The sequence below is a fragment of the Mandrillus leucophaeus genome, unplaced genomic scaffold, assembly GCF_000951045.1.
Source record: "Mandrillus leucophaeus isolate KB7577 unplaced genomic scaffold, Mleu.le_1.0 Scaffold537, whole genome shotgun sequence".
Taxonomy (NCBI): Eukaryota; Metazoa; Chordata; class Mammalia; order Primates; family Cercopithecidae; genus Mandrillus; species Mandrillus leucophaeus.
The window spans coordinates 1,747,133-1,764,377 of NW_012105775.1; the positions used below are offsets into that span (position 1 = coordinate 1,747,133).

The 17,245-nt window shown below is 38.1% G+C and overlaps 1 protein-coding gene across 1 annotated transcript in view; it reads right to left on the reverse strand.

Annotated features, from left to right (window-relative positions):
• Positions 1-17,245, reverse strand: part of PCNXL2 (pecanex-like 2 (Drosophila)) — a 345,612-nt gene that overhangs the window by 120,063 nt on the left and 208,304 nt on the right. The window contains exons 22-23 of the mRNA XM_011997321.1: positions 5,953-6,061; positions 272-401 (exon numbers count right to left, since the gene is read on the reverse strand). Coding sequence (XP_011852711.1) covers positions 272-401; positions 5,953-6,061 — 239 coding nt within the window. The remainder of the gene's footprint in view (positions 1-271; positions 402-5,952; positions 6,062-17,245) is intronic.

Here is a 17,245-nt window from a genome sequence, read left to right on the forward strand (position 1 = left end):
AAAATTTGGCAGTGATAACTCTTCCTTCACAACTGGTGAAACCCGGACTAGCATTCGTTGGCTAATTTGAAATCAGTCATGTTCTTTCCAGATCCCTGAGACCCAAGAGCTGAGTCACTGAACGGAGGAAGTCATCAGAAGAGACAGGTTTGGCCTGGCCCCACAGCCGGGGGAAGCCTGGAGCCAGGGACCCTCTAACAGAGGAAGGCAGAGGAACCTTCTGAAGCGCACACTAGAGAAAAGGAATTGAGCACTGATTTTAGGATCTTACTTGTAGTTTTTCTCCCAGAATTTCACTGGCCTGACATACGATGTGATGAAAATGACACTCCCAAGAAATGGGCTCAATGGGGTAGAAAAGATTGACGTGGCAATCGTCTGAAAGAAAAGCACGGCAGAATCTGAGAATGTTGAGTTAAGGCAAAAAAAATTATTATTCCTATATTTTTAAAATATTATTTCAAATTTTTATGAGTTTTCACTAAAGCCATTTTTTCCACCAAAGAAAGAACAAAGGACACACACTTAATCTCTCTATGTATAGATTTATAAACATAAAACTTTCAATAGTACCCTGCTACGTCTCATTTTACCACCATGTAAACCAAATGATTCTCATAAAAATCTCAGCGGTCTTAGTCTGATTCATGGCAAAGATTTAATATCTAAGGATTGAAAAGAACAGTTTCTCTTTACTAAGATTATTAGCTGAACAAAACACACTAGGGTACCTTTACTAAAGTATCAAGTAGCTTTGTAAATAATTAATATTAGATGATACTTTTTGAAAACAAATAATAGAATTGTTGGGAAGGTAGCATCTGTTTCTTGAAGAATGTTTTCCCACTGTTCGAAATATCTATCCATCTATCTACCTGGGTAGATGCATACACAGATAAACAGATAGTGTATATTGAACACCATTGGTTCAATTCAAGTCATATCTAGTTTTTAAGCAAAGAACACCACATGCACATGAAGTAAGTGTTTTGTGAGCCAATTGCTTCTATAGGCATTCTTACATGAGTTTCTCACGTACTGGCATGTGTTAATTTCACACACCTTGCTTGATCAAAGAGGTAATTGCTCAATATTAAACTTAGCATGTCTGTTGCTTTTGGCTTAAGCCCAACGGATCTTTGGTGATTAGTGGCGAGGAGCCAGAAGCAACAGTTCTCTGAGCAAGCTGGTCCCTTCAGGTCTCACTCCATCACTGGAGACTCCCAGCTGCCAATCACTCACCATCATTGTGGCGCAGAGGTTCTGTGGGGCCTGTGGTTGGAAGCGCAAGAGAGAACTGCTGGCCAGAATCCATGGGGGTGGCAGAAGTCAGTGGAGAGCCAGATTGCCCAGGTCCTGTAATATGGACATCCTTCCTGGTCCTAGGGTAGGTATTAGAACTTGGAACATTCTACTACAGATCTGATCTGACCTCCTACAAGGCTGGTCTTCCTGCTGGGAAGTTGTTGACAGCTGTATCTCTCTCACTGCTGAACTAAGGGGGTCTTATTTCTGTAACCCATGTTCAAAAAGTTCTGGCACAGAGTAAAAAGGAAATGCTTGGCACAGACAGGAAGACTCTGCATTGCATTATCAAGAATATAGAAGTAACTCAGACTTCTAAGTGGTTTAACATAACGTTAAACAAATTATGTGATAAAGGGGTGGGGATGGAAGTAGGGATTCCCTAATAGCCCCATTTATATGTAAGATATAAAACAGGAGTGAGTCTTGTGCTGTCCACACTTTCACATACATTTTAGTAGATTTAAAATCAGATTAAAAAAAAATTATCCGGGCATTGTGGTGCACACCTGTAGTTCCAGCCACACAGGAGGTTGAGGTGAGAGGATCTCTTGAGCCCAGGAGTTTGAGGCTGCAGTGAGCTAGAATTGCACCACTGCACTCCAGCCTGGGCAACAGAGTGAGACCCTGTCTCAAAAAAATCATGATTTTTTTTTTTCAAGAGTGACTTTTTTTTCTTTTTTTTAAACTTTCTATTTACTCCCAAGCATTTTCAGGAGTAAAATGTCACATCCTCCACTAATAATACATCCCAATGTTGAATTGTTTAGGTATCAAAAAGATCTCTATTGTGCTGCAATTTAAATCCAATTCTTTTTATTTTGACCTAGGTTCAAATAGAGAACTACAGAACAATACGCTACTGTAATATCTATTATCACCCATCAGTTTCCTCTTCTGAAAAATACCTAAATACTTCTGCCACAAAACACAACATATTAGCTATTATGCTCCTTGTCATTGGAAGAAAAGGGAATTGCACGGAAGATATCATTGCATGAAGGTATTGAAAAAACTATGAGAAAGCAGAGTGAGGTCAGAGCTGGAGTTTTCTGAGGGGCTGTGTTGAGAAGAAAGGAAGAGGGGGAAGTCCCCACATCAGGGGACAGAGGCTGTGATGAGGCTTGCAGAGGAACCAGGACAAAACCAAGTGGAGCCAGGGCTGGGCAGATGTGCTAACATGTGATTATCTGGCTAAGTCTGTCTAATTTTTAGAACACAGGGGTCCTGCATGGTCTCTACACATATTAAAAGGGGGGCTGACTGGCTCTTGTTTTTGATTCTAAAATTTCCCTAGAGATTACATTGTACATTTTTTAAATGCCAGAAACAATTATCCAAAATTTAAGAAGTGAGGAAACTGTGCCAGTCTAAAAATAAAGTTCAATGTGGTAGGAAAGGAAATGACGTTTAACAGGTTAGAGGGAGGGTGGCAGTGAATAAAGAGGACCGTTTTTCCGGGAAGATCAGCAAAGAATTATAGCACACTCTGGGCAAATAGGAAAGGCTGTCACTACTACTGGCAAGACAGCGCCAAGAAAGAAGAGCTACTAAGAGGAGTAGGCGCATAAAGCCCACTTTATTTCTAAGAGAAACAGCTGAGAGATTAACCTAAGGGGTAGATGATCACTCCTTCAAAAGCACACTTAAAATGCAAACATCTATTATTTGTTTTGTTTGTTTTTTGTTTTTTTTTTTTGAGATGAAGTCTCGCTCTGTCGCCCAGGCTGGAGTGTAGTGGCACCATCTCGGCTCACTGCAACCTCTGCCTCCCAGGTTCAAGTGATTCTCCTGCCTCAGCCTCCCAAATAGCTGGGACTACAGGCGCCTGTCACCACGTCCTGCTAATTTTTTTGTATTTTTAGTAGAGATGGGGTTTCACCGTGTTAGCCAGGATGGTCTCAATCTCCTGACCTCATGATCTGCCCTCCCTAGCCTCCCAAAGTGCTGGGATTACAGGCGTGAGCCACTGTGCCCAGCCAGAAAGCATCAATTATGAAAAGATTTAAAAAAATCATTAGAAGTGCAAAAGGATGCACCAAGTAGAAAGCAGCCCTCCCAATCTCTGGGTTTACTATAGAGAATCTGGCTAAGTCTATCTAATTATTAGAAGACAATGGTCTTGCATGGTCTCTACACATATTAAAAGGGTGAATATTCTCATCTTTCCCTGGAGGTTACAAGCTCAGAAGCTAACAGAGGCTATGGAGGGAGAAAACATGCTAGTACTAGAAAAAGCAATTTACCAAACAGTGCCCTGCTGGCCTGAAAGCTAATTCAATTCCAAAACAGAGCAAATTAGTCCCTTTTCAATGCTGATATGGAGCCCACAGCTTCTTAATAGAGTGATAAAATAATTAACATTTCAAAATTAGCCAAGATCCATGGTTGACACTTAATAACTTAATAGCTTTGTCTGGGTGGCATGTATATCCAGTTTTTCAACTATTTATCTGATTATAGTTTGAACAGCATGATGTTGGACTCCAAGGAACAAATATCTACCTTTACAACTGAGGAAGGATGAGGGGGTGTCCATGGGTATGGGGGAGAGGGTAAAGATACTGTCAGTGGCCAGCCTCCAGGGAGGTCAATTTGAAGGCTCTGTGTCTTAGCAGAAGGGGTGGAAGTGGGTGTCACTAACAGGGCCAGGCTTAGGAACAAAACAAGGGGGTCCACTGAGCGTTCTAAAACGGAACCACCAAATGCCCAATAAAATTTGCATCTCGAATGTTTCCATGTTGTAAGGCAATTAGTCTATACATCGTGAAAGTATTTAAATTTAATGCTCACTGTGCACAAGCTGAGATAAATCCTAACGCTGTCTTTATTCTTATAGGACTTATTAAGTGCCAAATACCATGTGCTCATGTGTGAACCCTCAACACGAATATAGGGCAAGTATTTGAAAATTATGGTTCCCAGAACAGTCTTAATTTAGTCGTGGAACTCCAAGGAATAATAAGTAATATTGAACTCACCTAACAAGGCATAAACATCAACAAGAAATGCTACAGACAGATGCAAGTCCAAAGTTATGACATCAGGAATTATAACTTCAAGTTTTAAATTCTTGGTGCAACTCCTCAACAACAAATTTGCGTTAATCTAATCATTTTCATTGAATAAACATGCTTTAAATTCTAAAAAGGAAACTTTAGAAATACGTCAGAAAGAGATTAAAAATCAACTCAATATTTCACCTGTTTTTGTTTTAAAGGACTCTATTTGGAAAACTGAAATTACTGGCTTTATAGAAAGTGACTGCAGCTAAAGGGAAAGGGTGGAGCACAAGCTCAGGCTTTGCAAATATATACATAATTTTTCCTTAGCTTATTCTGCCAAATGACCTTGAAACACTTTAGAAATACTAATGCACATCTAAGAATAGGAACATAGAACAATGTGTATTGTGAGATCCACTCTTCGTATGCTTAACTTTTTTTAAAAAAAAGTTATGGGCCTGGAAGAAATCATTTTTCAAAATATAAAATATATTATTACTCAAGGATTATCCTGAGTATGTTTCCATTCCTGTACACCAAGTTAAGATCCTAGAGATTCCTTAAGAATTGTCTTAATGAGCCTTATGTAAATTTCACATGGAAGAGAGCTCTGAGTGGTCATTCAAGTTAGCTAACAGCAGCCCTGATGGATTGCCAGAGTTTAGAACTGTGGTTCACACACACTGATGGCATAAGAATCACCAAGAAAGCTTGTGAAAAGACAGACTCCAGGATCCCGGCCCGTGAACTTTGATTTAAAAAGTATGAGCTGGGCCCAGGAATCTACTTAGTTTAATTAGTTCCTCCAGGGATTCTGATGCAAGTGGTCCCTGTTTCCTGGGAAACACACAGGTTTAAAAACTCTAAATTCAGTGGGAAAAAAAACCTTTGAGGATGTATTTTAGGTCTGAGTCAAATTTTAATTAATCTCTTTCTTCGAGAGTATTTTTAAAGCAATTTCTCTCTCCGCTTCCCCTTACCCACATGTGCACATATCTAAAACTTAGCTATCAATGTCAAAGTGATGTTTAGAAGGAGCATCTCAAAATTTGTTATGAAGTAAATTAAAATTATTATGTAAACACTGTAAAATACACATGGAAACCAAGGCTTCGTGCCTAATAGCCACTAAAAGACCATAATTTAAGTTGTTAGTCTTCCAAATGCTGTTTGGATCTAATCTTGGGTTTCTGAACATCACTGAAGTACAATATGATAACCATACTATAAAATAATATACACTTGATAAAAATGTATTGAATGCATCAACCCTATCCACAATGTTTAATAACAGCACATGTATTTGCACTATTTTGCACAAGGTGACTCAATCATTTAAGCAGTAACTTTCCATTTAAAAGACAGGGTATCTTAATGCAGATCTGGGCATGGGAAATGGAAGGACCAGAAAAAAAATAAAAGTAACTCCTGAATATGCATTAGGAAGCAGGAAGAGTTCAAAATTAAGAAGTATCTTTTAAGGCTAAGTGGCCTAAAGGGATCCAAAGTGCCTCTTCATGTCCCCATTAAAATGTAATCTTAAAGACTTTACAATTTTTTTATTGCCAGGGGTCAATGAAAAGCTTGCTTCCGTAAAATGTGAATCTCAGCTGGAGGGTGAAAATAGAAGCAGAAAGGATACGAGGAATGGCAAAGAGCTGAGCAAACACGTGAAACGAAGAACCCCAAGCCATCTGCCAAGGAGCCACATACGTCAGGACAAACTGTAACTTGTGAAGCAGGTCCCCGAGCTGAAAGTAAAAGAAAAAACAATTCATCAGAGAGGACAATGACAACAGTGGTAACTGCATCAAGGTCATTTAAAGGACATTTGTCAAGGTTAGGAAGGGGCAGTGGGGCAGTGAAACTACTGTCTGCCTTCCTGCATCTCTTATGCCATGCAGCCATTATTGATATTTTAAAACAGCAACAGGCTGATCAGAAGAAATCTTGCATGGTTAATCTCAACAGATTTATTATTTCAACCTACATATAGGGTGTATCTCTTTGCCTTTCTCAGAAAAACAACTGTAGCTTGGTCTTTCCTCCTTCATATTGGATCTTTTGGAGGGAGTACATACAGAAACCTATCATCGTTTGACATTGTTAAGGTTTTTGTTAATTTCATTTTACCTCTTCAGCTGCTCCTACTGGAGAAAATAGCTCCATACCATTGAATTGCAAGTTACAAAGTACTTTAGAAAGCTAAGACAGTATATGAAGCTATTGCACTGGCCAGACAAGCCAGCACAAGGAAAAACCGAGTTTTGGGAAGATATCGAAAATACAGAAGAGAGACCTCACATAGGGTGAACTGTTCAGTGGTTTGATTGGAGATGGAGATGATGAATGTGCAGGGAAGGATAGAGAAGGATCGACTACTCTGGCTTTAGATCTCTGCATTGTGTTAAGAAGTGACTGATGAATCCCAGATGCAAAATTCTGCTGCTGTCACTTCTAGATGCGGTCAGTCAGTATCCTACCAGGATTTCTTTCCCCAAAATCGACATCGGACCTTCTTCCATAATGAAAACTTCAAATAGCATGCCATGTTTGTTCCCAGACTGGCTAGCATTTGAGACAATAAAATACATTCACCAAGGCCGTGATGTGAAATGAGAAGAAAAAATACAATCTTTAATTAGGCTCAATAGCCATTATATAAAACAGAAGGTCACAATGAAAAGAGGGCAAGGATTGGGCAATGGGGCCATTAAGAAAGCATTCAAGGAACCAAGATAACTGAGCCCTTCTGTGAAAAGCCAACCTGGTGATTTTGGAACCAAAAGATGAGGTGACCCTGATTTGTTCCATGAAAATGTAATAAGGCAAAGGGAGGTTAATTAGAATCCTCTCCAAATCTTTGCCTCACTTTTCTGGTCTCTACTGATTCTCATAAATATTCTGGTTTTGGAGAAAAACTTTAAAGTAGAATAAAACATTATTGGATAGGCCATAGTATATGAACCAAGAATAAAAGGTCTCTCAAAGGCACAGCAAACATAGAGAATCCTTAAGAAGTCGCAGGCATCTGGTTATGTATAGAAACCCTGACCTAGAAACATGTCCACCAGAGACTCTAGTTACAAACCTAGCACTGAGTTTTAGGTGAAAGCTGAAGAATTTTAGATAGAAGAGAATGGAAGAATGATAGGGAGGGTGGCAGATGGTGAGAGGGAAATAAAAAAAATACGGGAAACAGGGAAGACAAAGGGAGGATAAAAAAAGCAAAGAAAAGAAAAATGAAAGAGAAAAACTAGATGATGTGATCAGGCTTGTGGAACTATAAGGAAATATGAATTCCAGGAAAGGAAAAGAGGAGTTTGTTTTTTGCTCATAACTTTTCACTTTCTTTGCTCTCACTCACTTGCATCAACCATAGAGGATTGATCTCGATTGGTTTCCAGAATATTTCAGAAAGGCCACTTTGGTTTTAATCCTGGGGTTGATTTCAGCCTCCTGAATCCATTCTAGATGGGACTCCACAGCCCCCAGTGCCTTTGAGAGTTTGTCAATTGAAAGAGCAGCCTTTCAGTCTGTCAACCTGAGGTCCAGTCTCACAAGTTTACATAAAATACAGTCGTTTCCCAACCACCTTACTTTTTACCATCATTAGGTGACTTCTACAGATCAAGAAACGGATAGTTCTAACACAACTTCAAACTCTTGACTCACTTCTGTGAAGAGATAACGATTTGCATTAAAAGCCAATGTCATTTCCTTTTATCTCCACCATTAACCCAACCAGAAGGGGAACGCGTCAAGGGCCCAAGAGAAGATATGACTTCTGGGTTACCAACCAGCGCAAAAGTGGTGGTGGGCTCTCTTGCTCATATATACCTAACCAAACTCTATCAGAAAAAATACCTCTGGATTTGAAATCTTCTAGTCACCCCACTCTTAAGAATTCTTAGTTGAGTTATTAAGAATTAATCTTGTGACTCATGTCTAGGTGAAAACTGCAAGCATGAACAAGATTACCTCATAAGATACATGGCCCCCAAATGCCCTAAAAATGAATCATGAGTTATGGAAAGTTACTCCTGTTAGGTTTTCTGTGTATTCCTGTATCCTGGGAGGCATTTAAGCCACCTTTTGAAAAAGCTGATAAGTAGGTCAGTTACAGCAACTACAATCAGACTGGCTGCCCCAGGGAAAGCTTCATCTGCAAGTTTGAAGCTCTAACAAGTTAAACTTTGCTGCGTTATGATTAAATGAACCTATTACAATTATTTTCTGCTTAGCACAGCAACTTCTATTTACACATAAGCAAAACCAGTAATCAGACATCTAAGGATTCCAGATACAAGCACTCTTCTGCTCTAATTGCAGCCGAACCCCCAGGTGTCCTTGTTCTTTTCCTTTGACTCTCTATGCCTTTTTTTTTTTTCATGAACTTTGTGAAGAATAAAATACGTGCTTTGTAAAGCTTTTCAATATGAAGCTCACAAAACAGACTCCACCGTTCTCAATCACTGAAGAAGCCAGATCTCCTGAATGTCATTTCTTTCTGTAGTAATGATTCCTCCACAACACAGTAATTGTGATGCTCCTCTATGAAGCCCACCGGAAAAAGGATGTGTTCTAGATGAGTCAGTCAGATGCTAATGCATGCCAGTATTTAAAAGCATGGGCTTGAGGGCACGCTGCCTGAGTTTGAATCCCAGCTCTATCTCTGGTCATACATTTCTGGATCTATAAACTGGAGATGATAATAATACCTCCTCAAAGTGTCATCTGAGGATGAAACGGCTTCATCTTTGTTAAAGACTTAGAACAGTGCCTGGGAAACATAAGTGTTACAAAAGAGTTTGATAAATGTTAGGACAAGTGGATATCTTATTCACAACCTAGTAATTTTAAAGCCCTCTTATTCCCCAAACTGAAACTTACCAAGTCCAGGTCCTCTCATTTTTCAGAGAAAGAAACCAGGCTCAGAGGGGTTAAGTGGATTGCTTAGATCAGAAGCAAGTTACTGGCCCATCTGAAACCAGAGATCGAAGTTCCTGATTCTCCATCCAGTGATATTTCTTTCACCCAACTTTACCATGCCTCCTAGAGGCCATGGGCCTTCTGTGAACTACAGCAATGGGAAGAATGTGCCTGACATGCAGCAGCTACAGAAAGGTCCCCTTTATCCAAGATTTCCTGCTGACAGCAGAGGGGCAGGATCACAAGCATGAACATCACACACTATAGCTGCAGCCACGATTCAGACAAATGATGGCTGCAGCCACGTTCTTTCATATACACAATAAAAAAGGACCTGATCTGCCCTGGAACATCCTTTTCAGTGTAAATGTCTAATTAATAAAATATGATACTACCCAAAAAGCCTGATGACCCTCGAGGGATCTCAAAACGGCAGACTGCTGGCTTACTTGTGCTTCTTGAATGTACAACTCCAAAAAGATTGATTTGGCTCATGTATTTTATTCTTACAGTGTGGAGAGACATGATCCAGGTTTAAAAAGATTCAACTTCATATTTTCCCTTTATACTTTATCCTTCTCTTTAAGGGTAAAATCAGGTAAAATAATTTAAAATGAGTGTGTATCAAAACAGCAATTTCTAAGCACAAAAGAAAACTTAAATATTGATCATCAATGAGAAAAGTATATGAAGAGGGACCTCCTGCACCACAGTGGCCATTGTGTATAAAATAATGAAACATTTAAGATAAGACTTAATGGAAACAGCCACACCAACACCTTTCCAGTAAGCATGGCCACAAGCATTCTAATATTGTATTGAAGTACTTTAAATAGAAATCTCATTTAGATTAGCTATGAACTTGCATCTCCTTAGACAGTTTGAGGTCTTTGTTTTTATGAAGCTTATCTCACTCCTAACATTCTACTTCCAAGATCTTAAATCTCAGCCCTATTAAAATGCATAATAAACTTTATGAGTTACTGGAATATTAGAGAAAACAAAATCATTTGGGTTTTTTCCACTCAAAACACTAGGAAAAGAGTAAAGAAAATCACAATGAGGGCCTAGCACTGTGGCTCACGCCTGTAATCCCAGCACTTCGGGAGGCCTAGGCAGGTGGATCACCAGAGGTCGGGAGTTCCAGAACAGCCTGGCCAACATGGTGAAACCCCGTCTCTACTAAAAACACAAAAATTAGCCAGGTGTGGTGGCACACACCTGTAATCCCATCCCAGCTACTTAGGAGGCTGAGGCAGGAGAATCACTTGAACCTGGGAAGCAGAGGTTTCAGTGAGCTGAGATCATGCCACTGCACTCCAGCCTAGGCGACAAAAAAGAAAAAAAAGAAAAGAAAATCACAATGGAATGGCTGTTTCCCAAAGAAAGCCACCATAAATACTCTCATTTCAAACGACCTATTTTGGAAATACCTTTTCAATTAGACCTAGACGTGCTGTTATATCTCTGCTATAGATAGTAAATACACAAACCAGCTTGAGAGAAATGTCTCCAAATAAAGGTGACCCCAAAACTTTTCCTTGCAAATACATCTGCAATAAGGCATATCTTCACTCTGGAGACACCCCCCTCCACACACACATTGTCCTTCCTTTAATGAAACAACTGGCTACTTACAGAATTTTCTTATATTTGGGTGTTGTTTTAGGAAGCTATACATCCATTTGATTAAAGTGCAATTTTCTCTCCAAATCCCACTTATCACCTTTTAGCCTATTGCTCCATCCTTACTAATCTCCCAGATTCATTCTATCATTTGCCATTTTTTTTGCATTTTGTTTTATTCAGTTAGTTCCTTCTCAGCTTCAGTTAACTTCACCCCAAATTTGGAATTACCAGTATTTGAACTTGAAGGGGTATACAAGGCTGAAAGGCATCGCAGAAAGTGGCTGCTGAGTTAAAGATGCATGGAGTTCAAAGTGACAGAACAGTGAAGAAATTGAGGCTCTTGAGTGCTTGTAAAGGAGCAGACGAGATGAGAAGAAATCTGGAGATTCATGGGGAACCACATTAATGAATTCAGGTGGGAGCCCAGCTGAGGGATTAAAAGCTGGGAACAAAGGAATTGTGGAAAACCGTCAGACGTTTTGAGGCACAGGTGGTGATATGGGGAGTAGAAAAATGTTCAAGAAGGAATAGAAAAAGCAAAGCTAGTGACATCTCAAATGTAAGACACCATTTTTTGGGGGAGGGGAAGCACCACTCCTACAGAATAACAAGTTATTAACAGAAAATATGATCATTCAATTTGGGGATATTAAATATTTCCAAATAGTAGCTGACAATACAAGACAGAATTTTGTAAAGTAAAAAACTTACTCAGACAATGGTTATAACTCATTACAAGAGTGACTTTCAGGCCAGAAGCAGATTCTACCTCAGTAGACAATGTGTTGGGAGCCCATTAAATAGCATCCATCAGACTTTGCAAAATATTGATGGGCTTCATGGAGCATGGTAATGCGTAAAGGATACCATCCATTATAAAAATAATATAAATAATCAAAGAAGATGTAAGAAAAAAATAAATTAATAGTTAACTCAAAAAAGGGGGCACCCCCCCCACCACTGCCCCTGCAACAGTCAGAAGCAAACAGGTAATTTGAAATAAGAATGGTTAAGTCTGAACTGACACCATGCCGACCCAAAGGGAACACAGACATGGATATAGGTCTTAGGAGCTGAGGAATTGGGTTTTAGCATATTTGAATGGGTTCCATGTCCATAAAGAGCAAATTATAAAAAACTTCATTTACAGTGTTGGGAAATAGCAAAGAGAGTTTGCCTTCTGCCTGCTGTAGAGTAGATAAAAATCTGTCATCCATGATACACCAAAACCTCAAGTCCTCATAATACAGGGCAGTGGGATTTAAATTTAAACTATTCCAGTAGGGTGAGAATTTAAAAACAAGAAACCAACATAAAAGGTAGTGGAGGATGATAAAACTTCCTCACAGGAGTAAATGCATGAGATCCATTTTTTTTTTTTTTTTTGGCTCCCACGAGTGACAACACACAACATTTGTCTTTCTGAGCCTGGTTTATCTCACTTAACATAATGTCCTCCAGTTCCAATCGTGTTGTTGCAAACTGACAAGATTTTATTCTGTTTTATGGTTGAATAAATTCCACTGTGTATATATACACAGTTTCTTTATCCATTCCTCTGCTGATGGGGACTGAGGTTGATTCCATGTTTTGGCTGTTGTGAATAGTGCTATCATAAACATGGGAGCACAGCTATCTTTTTAATATGGCGATTTCTTCTCTTTTGGATAGATAGCCAGCCTTGGCATGGCCAGACCACATTTCAGTTCTAGTTTTAGCTTTTTGAGGACCCTGCATACTGTTTTCCATAGTGACTGTATTCATTTGCATTCCCACCAACAGGGTATAAGTGTTTCCCTTTCTCCCCATACTTGCTAGACTTTGTAACTTTCAGATAACAGTCATTTTAACTGGGGTGAGATATCTCATTGTGGTTTTGAGTTTTACTTCTCTGATGATTAGTGATGTTGAGCACTTCTTCATATACTTGTTGCCCATTTGTACGTCTTCTTTTGAGAAATGTCTATTCAGATCTTTTGCCCATTTTAAAATTATTATTAATTTTTTTTGCTATTTAGTTGTTTTAGTTCCTTATATATTTTGGTTATTAATCCCTTGTCAGTTGAATATTTTGCAAAGATTTATCTCCCATTTTGGGGGTTGTCTCTTCACTTTGTTTATTCTTTCCTTTGCTGTGCAGAAGCTTTTCAGCTTGATATAATCCCATTTCCCAATTTTGGCCTTTGTTGTCTGTGCTTTTGAGGCCTTACTCAATAAATTTTTGCCCAGACCAATGTCCTGAAGCATTTCCCCAGTGTTTTCTTCTAGTATTAGTTGTTTCATAGTTTCAGGTCTTATATTTAAGTCATTAATCTACTTTGATTTGAGTTTTGTGTATGCTGAGAGATAGGATGAAACTAGATGTTTCATCCCTCTGAATACACATATCCAGTTTTTCCAGCATCATTTATTATGTTTTTAAGTTTTTAATTTTTGTGAGTACATGGTAGGTGTACATATTTATTGGATACATGAGATATTTTGGTATAGGCATGCAATACGTAACAATCACATCATGGAAAATTGGGTATCTACCTCAAGCATATATCCTTTGTGTTATAAATAATCCAGTTATATTCTTTTAGTTACTTTTAAATGTACAATTAATTTATTATTGACTACTGTCTCCTTGTTATGCTATCAAACTCTAGGTATTATTCACTTTTTCTATTTTTTTTAAACCAATGAACCATCACCACCTCCTCCCAATGTGCCCTTACTACCCCCAACCCAGCCTCTGGTAACCATCCTTCTATTCTCTGTCTCTAAGAGTTCAATTGTTTTGATTTTTACATCCCACAAAGAGATGAGAATATATGATGTTTGTCTTTCTGTGCCCAGCTTTTTTTACTTAAAATAATGACCTCCAGTTCCATCCATGTTGTTGCAAATGATAGAATTCTTTTTTATGGCTGAATAGTACTCCATTGTGTATAAGTACCACATTTTAAAAAATCCATTTACCTATTGATGGACACCTCAGTTGCTTCCAAATCTTGGCTATTGTGAATAGTGCTGCAACAAACATAGGAGTGCAGACATTTCTTCAACATACTGATTTCCCTTCTTTGGGGGCGTATAGCCAGCAGTGGGATTGCTGGATCATATGGAAACTCTATTTTTAGTTTTTTGAGGAACTTCCAAACTGTTGTCCATAGTGGTTTACTAATTAACATTCCCACCAATAATGCACAAGGGTTCTCATTTCTCCACATCCTCACCAGCATCTGTTATCACCTGACTTTTGGATAAAAGCCAGGAGATGCTGATGCTGCCAATCTGGGGACCACATATTGCAAATCATTGCACTAAAGGGCTAGAAGCACAGTATTCAATTTTCAAAGCACTAGAGGAAAAAAAGTTCCAAAAAAGTTCATTTTGTTCAACAGATGGTAAGAAAGAAAAGGTGGAGAGCCAAAGTAAAAGCATCATGAACATAAAGCCAACAAAAAATACCATGGTAGAAAAAGTCCAAACATATCAGTAATCTCAGCAAATGTAAATAGATAAAATTTGCCTATCAAAATACAGACTCTCAGTCTGCCTTAAAAATTAAAATCTTGTTAGATTTAGAAGAAATATTAAAGTCACCTAAAACTTTTAGGTAAAATAATGTTAAAAAATATTAATACATTTTTACCAAAATAAAGTTTCCTTATCTCTTTTAATAGTAAGCAAAATATTGAGGCTTTTACTCAAAATAGAATAAATGGCAGTACATAATGATGAAAGGAGAGTGTCACCAGGAAGACAAAATAATTGAAATATATACACTTGGCCATGTAGTCTCAAAAATATCTGAAGTAAAAATGGGTAGAATTACAAGGGAAGATTAATAAATCTATAATCATAGGGGAAGATTTTAAGATACCTAGCTCAGAAAATGACAGTTCAATTAGACAATAAATAAGCATATGAAACATTTGACCAACAGAATTAACAAGCTTCATCTAAGAGATATGAGTATTAGAATCTTAAAACCAACCAAAAAAATATAATTTTCAGACATAGGTACATTTACAACAATTGATGCCTTACTAAAGTACAAAAGCAGTCTGATCCATGCCAAAAATTAATATCATGCACACTGTTTTGCAATTAAATTAGAAGTCAATAATAAAAAGGTGGCAAAATAATAATTGTAATAATCACAATCCTTTGGATTTGCATGTAATAAAAACAATGGAAATAACAGTTAAGAATAAATTATAATGAAAAGTAGACCATATTTTAAAATGAATGACAATGAAAAGCAGTAGTACCAATTAGAACTTTTAGAACCTAGGTAAAGCAATCTGTAGAGGAGAAGATATTGCCTTAAAATGTGCATCTTAGAAAAGCTTCACAGTCCATGTTGGCAGGTTATTTCCTAATGTAAAAATTTGACAAGGATATTATGAGAAAGAAAATATATTCTTATCTATGAATATAAATGAAAAAAACTCTGAATGAAATATTTACAAAATGAATCAATAAATGTATAAAAACACATCATCATCAAATTTGGTCCACTTTATAATGATACAGTATTAGGAAAAAATGTTAATGTAATGCACAAAATTGAGAAAGTAAAAAAGAAAAACTGTATGTTGCTCAATTGGTGCAGAAAGGATGTAAAAAATGAATTCAACACCCATTCATAAACATCCCTTACAAACTAGTCATAAAAGAGTTATTTTTAAACCTCATAGAGGATACCAGAGCTATATGGCAATAAACACCGTACTTAGCAATAGAATCTCAGGATTATTCAGACAAGAGGCATCAAGCAAGATGAATCTGATTAACCTAAAATAGAAGAGTGAAAAGAAAATTACTAAGGGAGACTAAAATATAAGCAGAGAGGAAGGAACCTGGGGTAATAGTTTATCATCTGTGAAGTACAGTTTGGGAAATTTTAACTAAGAAGAAAAACAGAAACAATGCAGGGATGACATTATCCAGCAGGAGTAGGCTACTTAGGCAAGTAAATGTGGCATTAATAAAGGAAATGCAACAAACCCTGATTCTTTGATTAGCCGACCTCATGCAGCCAGACACATTCAGACCCTTAAGAGAACACAATAGACAGAAAACACTATTTTAAGGTCATATTTCATGACTGCTAATTAGCATATCCATAAATGCAAATGAAGTAGACATTGCACATTGAAATTTTACAATCTACCAAGATGTAGGAATGCACAAAACTCAAAGGTCTCCTCTGGACCCCTGAGAATTCAGAACTAAATGTAATTCTGGGTCTATGTGTTCCTGCATGTGTTGGGATATGGAGCTTTAGGTTAAGGATGTATGGGGAGGTGGGCCATTGAGGAAGGAAGCAAGGGTGGACTTCAATAAGGAAGAAACAGGAGATAATGAAAGTGACTGATGAGGGAGAGATGCTTTTGTTCTCTAAGTATCCTGCTAATTTCACCTTGGAGTGAAGTGGTAGAAATGACACAGTTTATGCACACATTCTGTCTTCCTTTTCAATTTCCTGCTTCTTTAATTCCATGTTAGTCTTCCTGTAACTATTCCATATATGAAACAGCTTCTCCGTCTTTGAACTGTATTCTATTTAGCTCTCTCTTCCTTGTGGAGAAGCAGCTTCCTGGATTCTGCTTTTGGGAGCTTCCTCTCCTCCTTTTTTATTTGAGATGGAGTCTCGCCCAGTCTGGAGTGCAGTGATGCAATCTTGGCTCACTGCAACCTCTGCCTCCCAGGTTCAAGCGATTCTCCTGCCTCAGCCTCCTTAATAGCAAGGACTGCAGGCACGTGCCACCACACCCAGCTAACTTTTTGTGTTTTTAGTAGAGACGGAGTTTCACTGTATTAGTCAGGATGGTCTTGATCTCCTGACCTCGTGATCTGCCTGCCTCGGTTTCCCAAAGTGCTGGGATTACAGGCTTCCTCCCTCTTAAAGGTCTGTTATAATCTTGTGTGTAGCGAATCCTGCCCTTGGGAAACGGGTATGACAGCCAAGTTCATTCACCTCCTATCAGGATACACGCTGCTTGCTTTTACCCACATGGTATTTCAGCAAGATAAACAATGTTAATGTATGAGCTATAAGGCAACGTTTTGTAATGCCCTCCTGTCCCTCGAATCTCCTGCATACCTCTCTGGATATCTAACTTGCACATTGTCCTGAGGTTTTTCTATTTGTAATAACATTTCATCAATCTAGTATATACAGGAATGAGATGGTTCATGTAGTGATTTTTCCATGTAACTGAATCTTTCCCTTATAAACACTGAAACTTTCCACATTTATGCTTTTTAAATCAAAATAATATGAGTTCACTTTTAAAAAAGTACAGAATTACACAAAGTGTACAGTGAAAGTTTCTGTTACCTGCTTTACTCTGACCTAACTTCCAGTACCAATCACA